Source organism: Protopterus annectens, chromosome 3.part1 (genome assembly GCF_019279795.1).
Source record: "Protopterus annectens isolate FY-2018-M chromosome 3.part1, PAN1.0, whole genome shotgun sequence".
Classification (NCBI taxonomy): Eukaryota; Metazoa; Chordata; order Ceratodontiformes; family Protopteridae; genus Protopterus; species Protopterus annectens.
The window spans coordinates 1884406278-1884415594 of NC_056732.1; the positions used below are offsets into that span (position 1 = coordinate 1884406278).

At 35.5% G+C, this 9317-nt stretch overlaps 1 protein-coding gene across 1 annotated transcript in view; it reads right to left on the bottom strand.

Annotated features, from left to right (window-relative positions):
- LOC122797945 (zinc-binding protein A33-like) overlaps nucleotides 1–7702 on the bottom strand; it is a 155668-nt gene extending 147966 nt beyond the window's left edge. Inside the window, exons 1-2 of the mRNA XM_044066466.1 lie at nucleotides 7678–7702; nucleotides 7460–7590 (exon numbers count right to left, since the gene is read on the bottom strand). Coding sequence (XP_043922401.1) covers nucleotides 7460–7586 — 127 coding nt within the window. The 5' untranslated portion in view covers nucleotides 7587–7590; nucleotides 7678–7702. The remainder of the gene's footprint in view (nucleotides 1–7459; nucleotides 7591–7677) is intronic.
- Nucleotides 7703–9317: the final 1615 nt, after the last annotated feature.

The window sequence follows — 9317 nt, forward strand, 5'->3', positions numbered from 1 at the left end:
TATATTGGCATCAATTGCTAAACTCTGGAAAACCTCTGACAATAGACCAGATTAAACAGAAATTAAATATGGAAGATAGTTCGTGGTTACATGTACAAGAATTAAGACAGTATATATTAAGCAAACAAGAAACAATGCAACCATCAATAAGACAAAATGTTCCTAACCTTATAGAACATATAATATTACTAACAAATCAACCCATTACTGGAAAGGGATACTTATCATCTATTTTTAAAACAAACAAAAAAATAAAAATGCATAATAACGACAACATATGGAATTATTATAGATCAGTTAATGGACATGTGCCAAATGACAGAGATAAAAAACTAATTCTTCTCTCTTCAAAGCAGACATCACTTTCATTACATTGGAGACTTTTTACATGGCAATTCATACACAGATCTTATGTAACCCCTCATAAAATGGAACTTATGTTTAAGAAAAATATTGGCTGCTGGATGTGATTTATCAATAAAAGCAGACTGGCAACATATGTTCTATGAATGCCATTTGATTAAACCATATTGGGATAAAATAAATTATTTTCTGCAAATGGTATTCAATGATAAATTCCAGATTTCCAAATCTATTATTTTGTTTAATGCACCTGTACCTGACTGTGTGCCAAGAACAAAATATGTAATCTTATGGACTCTCCTAGCTATTGCAAGGAAGAACATTACATCAAACTGGAAATCCAAAGCTTCTCCAACTTTTAATCAATTCATGAATATGGTGTCAGCACTATCGCAATTGGAAATGAACACTATTAAAGGAAGAACTGAAAGAACTACATCATTATATGTAGCATGTCAAAAAGTAACTGAAATACTGGAGAATAATGACTGCAGCAGATTATAATCGGGAAACAATTGTATAGAAAGTCAATTATATGTCAACAATAGACACCCTTGTAAATACTTTATTTTGGTTTTAATGTTTGATATCTGTTTAGAGGTTTTAGCCTACCTTTTTAAATAATTTGTAAATACTTCATTGTCATAAATAACCTGCATTCATGTTTTCTTGTTTTTGGAATGAATAAAAATATTTAAAAAAAAAAAAAAAAGAAAACAGTACCAAGGTTAATTATTTTCATTGTAAAATAATTACAGTGTTTGATATTATTTTATAACAATACTAGCATGTACAGTACAAAATTAGTATGTAATGTCAGCATTAATCAGACTCATATCAGAATTTTACTAGTCTTTTACATAGTGGGGCAGTTTTCTGAGTTCTAGTATTTTTTTGGAGCAATAATAATTAAGCCCTAGTTTTCTAAAAGTGTTCAGTTTCAGCTGACACAGTAGTTCACAACTTTCTAAAAGATTAGAGATGTCTCCTTCCAGTTTCAAAAGGTCCACATATCAATAATTTCAAATTTAAAGCCAGTGTGTCTTTTGTGAAGCTGCAGGTGCTAAGCTAATGTGTTATTCTAGCACTTAGCTCTCATTTTGGAAAGATGTCCAGAAATCCTTAAGTCTGAGCATTTTCCCCCACATAAAATGCTTCACAGTCATTGCAGTTAGCCTTGTAAACTACCTGCACTGAGTTACAGTCACCTCCTGTGTTGGTTTTAATCAGTTTCTTTAAATAAGAGCAGAAAAACATGTATCCCTCCTGTATGTGCTGACAAATGACACAGTTGTCTCCACCCTTATTGATGCATATATCCAATAGTCTGGGCCTACCTTCAGCCCAACTCCTGATGTTTCTGACTTTCCTATACACAAAGAAAGGAGCTTCTCCAAGATGTCCAATAGATATGAGCTTTCAGTAATTATGGCCCAGTTCTCTCTAGTAATATTAATTATGCTGTAATAGTCAACAGTAAAAGTCAAGATACAACTGGCTTTAGATTTATTGTCCAAAGGTTTCTTTAAAACCCTCATATAAGGACTGTTACGTGCTGGTAAATTTGTACTTTTTAGTTCAATTATAGGTTCCATAATGCTTCTTAACATATTGCTTTTGTATCCCCTCACCTAAAAGTCATTTTCAAGATCATTTAGGTTCTTAAGGAAGGTTGCATTTTTGTGGTGATCCTGGCCAACCTGTAACCCTGGGACTGAACAGATACTCTTGTTTGCACATATCCAATAACCAATACAATGGACACCTTGTTATTAAATCATTACACTTATATGTAAATGTGTTATAACCTACATGGGGATAACTAATTTTTACACTGACACAGCTAGCTGTGCATGTGTTACAACCTACTCAGAGAACACCTTGTTATTAAATTGTTACAGTTATATGTAAGTGTGGTATAACCTACATGGGGATAACTAATTTTTACACTGATACACCTAGCTGTGCATATGTTACAACCTACACAGGGAACACCTTGTTATTAAATTGTTACAGTTATATGTAAATGTGCTACAACCTACATAGGGATAACTAATTTTTACACTGATACAGCTCGCTGTGCATATGTTACAACCTACACAGGGAACACCTTGTTATTAAATTGTTACAGTTATATGTAAATGTGGTATAACCTACATGGGATAACTCATTTTTACACTGATACAGCTAGCTGTGCATATGTTACAACATACACACAGAACACCTTGTTATTAAATTATTACAGTTATATGTAAATGTGCTATAACCTACATGGGGATAACTAATTTTTACACTAATACAGCTAGCTGTGCATGTGTTACAACCTACACAGAAAACATCTTGTTATTAAATTATTATAGTTATATGTAAATGCACTATAACCTACATGGGAATAATTAATTTTTACACTGATACAGCTAGCTGTGCATGTGTTACAACCTACACAGAGAACACCTTGTTATTAAATTGTTACAGTTATATGTAAATGTGCTATAACCTACATGGGGAAAACTAATTTTACACTGATACAGCTAGCTGTGTGTGTGTTAAAATCTACACAGGGAACACCTTGTTATAAAATGGTTACAGTTATATGTAAATATGCTATAACGTACATGGGGATAACTAATTTTTACACTGGTACAGCTGGCTGTGCATGTCTTACAACCTACACAGAGAACACCTTTTTATTGAATTGTTACAGTTATATGTAAATGTACTATAACCTACATGGGATAACTATTTTTTGTCATATTTTCATATGACTTGCATAAAATCTTTTCCATACAGACTCAGCCTTGCCTTTTCCCTTTGGAAAACAGTGAAGCACGGATTTGCCAAATCCCAATTATATGAAAAATCACAAAGAACAAGAGCAAAGCAATGAAGGGCTGACAGGAAATCATACGAATGTCCAACAAATCCACGAAACTTGACTATAGCTTCAAACTATAAGCAAAACCACGAAACAATAGTAAAAGAATTTATTGGTGCACTTCATGTGAGCGCTTTCGCTGATAGCTTCATCAGACCTGTGGCAAAATTATTACAGTTGATTTAAATAGTCTCCTAGGCGGGAAAATCCCTAAGCCTTAAAGAGATATATCTACAATAATAAATAATGCATAACAATATACATATGAACAAAACATTATCATTAAAAAGCCATAGAACACAATAAAAAGTATGTGTGTTAGAAAATAAGTGGCAAAAAATAAATATATACACACCAAATTATTACAAACATATCAACTTAAAATCTCATGTAATAAAATCATTTAAAAATATATACATATATACGTACACAGAGAATATACGTATATATAAATAGACCTATGGATATATGAATGGGGACATGGTAGTGTTCATCATAGGTATATAACCTGATGTATGCATATGTATACCATCACTATCTCAGTCTCCTCTTCTTCAGGAAAGGCTGGATTGGAACTTTACCATTCAAACCTGGTAAAACATTGGATGTCAATTTCATGATCCAAATGCTCTCTCTCGATTCAGTATAGGTGCGAATGTCCCCCCTCTAATAGTGTTATCTATCTTTTCCAGTATCCTGAACCTAAAAGTATGATTCACTCCTTGCTCACTAACATGTCTCGCCAAAGCATTATGTACTGAATTCTTTCTCATATGGTAGACGTGTTCACGCATTCTATCCCTAAGGCATCGGTTGGTCTTGCCAACATAGAATGCTGAGCACTTAGTACAGGATGCCAGATAGACAATGTTATTGGACATACAATCTCCATTGGCACGTACTGTAAATCGACCTAAACCAGATGGATGTACAAATACAGGACCAGGATCAATATATGTACAAAAATTACAATTGTTACAGGGAGAAGTAAAACATGGTTCATTGGTGATGGCCAATGGTTTCATTTGTGGATAACACAAAAGTCTTTTCAAATTCATCTTGTTCTTGTAGACAAACTTTGGTCTCTCTCCTATTACATCTCTAATGAGTGGATCAACTGATAAGATGTGCCAGTGGTTGGTAACTATATCTTTAATAATGCCTATATCTTTCGTGTAATAAATGGGATATGTAACTTTATTGGTGGCTCTAGCTTCATTAATCTCTCTGTTATCCATATTCTCATTAGTGTAGTTGTTGAATCTATTGGAGAAATAGGGAGCTGCTATACCCATTCTCAAATTATTAATATCCATCATTCCAGTCTCCAAATCTAATTCACTGTAACCACGTACCCTCAACTTGTCCTCCAGGTCTGTTATACCTTCTCTAAAGTCTGTATCCACTGGATAATATCTTGATAGCCGCATTGCTTGTCCCCGGACTATATTCCTATAAGTATATCCAGGATGCATGCTATAACGATGTAGTAAATTATTCTTATAGCATGTTTTTCTGTACAGGCCAGTGTTAATTGTCCCATCACCTAACCTCTCAACATATATATCCAAAAATGGAATTTTCAAGTCTGACCAGTCTGTAGTGAATTTTAAAAAATGGGTGGTATTGTTAAGCTCACTGATAAAGTCACGCAAATCGTCAACTGAACCTGCCCAAAGAAAAAACAGATCTTCGACAAAAAACATCTGTAAAATAGGACATAGCTATTGTAAGAACTCATCTGAAACATATATCTGTACTCCCACTCAGCCATGACTAGGTTGGCGTAGCTATTGGCACAAGAAGTGCCCATAGCCACACCATCCTTCTGTATGTATATGCTGTCCTGGAAACAAAAAACATTAGATTCCAGTACAACTTCCAAAAAGCTCATGAGTAGATCTATCTTGTTGTCTCCCATAGTCGAGGTTCTCTTCAAATAGCTCTCTACCATTTCTATACCTGTAGAATTCGGAATTACCGTAAATAAAGATTGGACGTCCATAGTAACAAAAATGTAGGAAATATCCATATGTATGGGACCTATAGACTCATAAAGATTCAATAAAAACTGTTTCGTATCTCTTAAAATATAGACATTTTCATCCACTATTGGCCTCAGTTCCTTCTCTAAGTAGATAGAGAAGGATTCAGTGGACCAACCTCTCCTTGCGACAATGAGTCATAGGGGTGGATTCACCTTGTCTTTGTGAATCTTTGGAAGTCCCTGAATGCTAGGTATGAGAGGATATTGTACATATAAAAACTGAAATAGTTGGTGATTAATGATGTCACTATCTAGAAGGTCATCTAGCATATTCCGTATCCTATTGTTGATGTCAGTGACCTCACTTGGTGAAATAAGGGCGTAAAAATTGGTGTCACTCAACATCTCATACATACTCAAATTATATTTCAAAGTATCCAAAATAACAATGCCACTGCCCTTATCAGAGGATTTAATAGTAATGCTGGGGTTATTCCTCAAATCATTCAGAGCCTTTCTCTCTCTATACGTGAGATTATAATGTCCTTTTCTATGCCTCAATCTGTTTTGGTATAGATAATAGAGATCATCTTCTACTAGTTTACTATATGCTGCCAATAGTGGGTGGGTAGATGGAACATAAATACTAGGTTTCCTTACTTGTTGATCCCTCAATAAACTAGTATCATGAAATTCTAACTGCAAAGATAAATTCCTGATAAACAATTTAAAATCTTTAAGTGTCTCATCGAAATTACTAAAAGTAGTGGGAATGAACGATAATCCTTTGGAAATAACATTCATTTCATCAGCAGTTAAGCAATGTGTAGGTAGATTAAAAATTATATCATTTTCCTCCCCTCCCACATCTTCTTGATGTTCTGATTCTGAGAACGATCTGGGGAGAACTTCCGTTTCTGTCGCCCCCTGCTCATGGAGCGTGTTCTCCCCTCCTTCATAATTTGTCTGATGGAGAAAGGGTTCTTATTATCAAATACATTACTAGCAGCATGAATATTGGGATTAATTGAATTTGGACTAGTCAAGACTGTAGTAGAAGTAGAAGGAGAAGTATGGTTAGTTCTCCTAACTACTGGCTCTACCTCATGAGAATCATTAAGTAATGATGGAAGTACATTTAATGTAATATCAGTCTGTGTGTTAGAATGTCCCAAAACATTATTCAACTTTAAAGCTTCAGTCACAGCAGTACCACAATTTATGGCAGTATTGGCTACAACATTATCAGCTACGTTAACATCAGTGGCTTTGTTGGCTACAACATTAGCAGCACTCAAACTCATATCAACGCCAAAACTGTTAACATCATCATTCACAACATTACTAACAACATTAAGGCTGCTTGGAACATTCAAAATAGGAGCATGGTGAGTGCTAGTCCTATTGTCCATTCTTCGTATAGTCGAGTCAACGATGTCATTGTTGTTGGCTCTAGGCGAAGTAAAAATATGTCCTAATTTAAAATCTAAAATATCACGTTGTAACTTTGTCTTCTTAACCTTAAATCCCAGTTATAGTTTCCATGGAACTAAGTGTTTCTGATGGTTATCCAGTGCAGGCTGATTTACTTATTTATTTATTTAATATTTGTTGACCAGGAAAGTGTAACTGGGACAGAGCCTGTTATCCGTGGAGCCCCAGGGAGAAATGCTCCAGACATGTCTTTGGAATGTGGGAGGAAACCAGCATACCCAGAGAAAACTCATGCGAATGCCTTGAGGATGTGCAGACTCCACAAAGAAGGCATCCTAGCAGAGATTTGAACTGGGGAATCTCTTGCTGTGAGGCAACAATGTTAACTGCTGCAGCACTCCACCACCCAATTAGATGCCATGTTAGTTTTATTTGTGCCCTTAAGATTGTGTGCCCATGTATGCAGCTCTCCCTGTCCTGATGTTACCTTTAATTTTTCCATGAATTTTGCTGTTTTCCTTCTGTGTTTTATACTGTTAGCAAAGCCTCTAAAAGACATGGTGTCTTTTTAACATTGTTTTTGTCTATGTTGATATTGCCGGGACATTGTTAAAGTGAAATGTTGGTAGAATCAGTGCTTCAATCTTTCCCAAGCATTGTTACCCTTAACATACAAGCTGGCTCCTAATATGGTGTCAAACCCATCTGAATTTAAATCAGAAGTCAGAAACTGTTCTTAAGGAGCACGTATACCCCCCTCTCCAGACATACTAAATCAGCCCTAAAAATGAGGTACTTACCAGGGTTGACAACAGACAGCATTTCCTTCCAAACCCTGTACTGTAGGGGACCTTTGTATACCCCAGGACTCAGGTTCTCGGAAACCAGTATAACATTAGCGTTGCCTCCTTTTTCCTCTTCTTTCATGACACTGTTAAAATATCAGAAACCATGTGAGTTACTGCCCTTACAAATGGTTGGAAATCTTAAACAGGAAGAAATACTTGTAATAATATACCTTTCTATTTCATCCTCGATTCCCTGTAAAAATAGAATGGCAAAATTACAATGTTGTTATGCATCTTTTTTTTTTTTTTTTTTTGGTGGTGATTTGATTCTACATGCTTTATTGTGAAATTATTCATAAACAAACCATTTGCTTTCATTCTTATGCTTACTGAATTAACAACCTCCTCTTGAGGTAAACAATGCCTAAATTAATGGAGCAACATGCACTGAAACCAGAAAGGGAATTCATGGATAGCCATGGTTATTCATATATATCCTGAAGCTAAACACACTTATGTATATATCCTAAAGCTAAACCCACAATAAATATCAAAACAATGTCCTTACACTTTTCTAAATCCATCTCTGCATTTGGTTGATGGAATTCTGTCTGTTTTGATTGGTGGAATAGCAAAGGCCAGCATTGTCCATATTGTCTGTTTTGATTGGTGGAATAGCAAAGGCCAGCATTGTCCATATTGTCTGTTTTGATTGGTGGAATACCCAAGGCCAGCATTGTCCATATTGTCTGTTTAGATTGGTGGAATACCCAAGGCCAGCATTGTCCATGTCTGCCTGTTTAGATTGGTGGAATACCCAAGGCCAGCATTGTCCATATCTGTCTGTTTTGATTGGTGGAATACCCAAGGCTAGCATTGTCCATATCTGTCTGTTGTGAAAGTCAGATGTCTGCATTGCCTCACTACCTGACAAAAGAGCTAAAAACTTTAAACAGAGGCTCCAGTGGTCATTCAATCAGTAGAACTCTTCATTTTTTGTTTTAGAGTTTATAGTTCTGGTTCTGGTTCTGTGTTGCAAGGCCTGTGCAACTGCATCTATAGGGCAGCCTGGAGAACCATATACAGTATTATTCTTACTTTGTATAACAAGACACCAACTGGATTTTTACACATTAGTTTACAGTTTATTATATAACTGCATGCCACCATACTGGGATCAAAACTGGAATTAGTCTTTCCAATAAGGACTTCTTCAGGATCCCAGCAATCTTCTGGACAAGTGGAGGTCACCACACCAATAACTAAATGCAAATGTAGGGGGTATAATTCCCATTGTAATTAAAAAGGCATAACATTGTCCATCTCATTTAAAGTTTCATAGATATAAGCATTATTTAGAATGTGTCATGTGTTTTGTTAAGCAATATCATTCCGTAAACTTATGTTGTACATTCAGTTACCAACAAAAACATCAACTCTCCACTTTCCTAATGTTACTAATGTCATTTCTCTAATTTAGGACAGAGTGCCACCTAAAACACGAAGCTATACAAACAGTCTTAAAGGTGCTACTTCCTACTTTTTTCCTTCTACATTTCTCATACACGTACAATTCAGCATCACTTGTCAGTTCTCACTACAAAGACTTCAGATGTGGATTTCCCCATGAGTGGGCTGCAAGCAACTGAAGTTTTTTTTATTTTTTGAAATCTCTCTCATCTCCAAGAGTCCAATAGGCAGTTAGGCACTGCCTCACAAAGATGATGTCATCACCCACACCCCTGCACATTGATGATGTTGTTTGGAATACACTGGCAGTGATGTGATGACATCAGGTGTACTTTAAAACTGTAAATAAAATAAAAAAAGAAATCAAGAATTGAAGGGGTCAGAAATTTGTGGTGCCTCA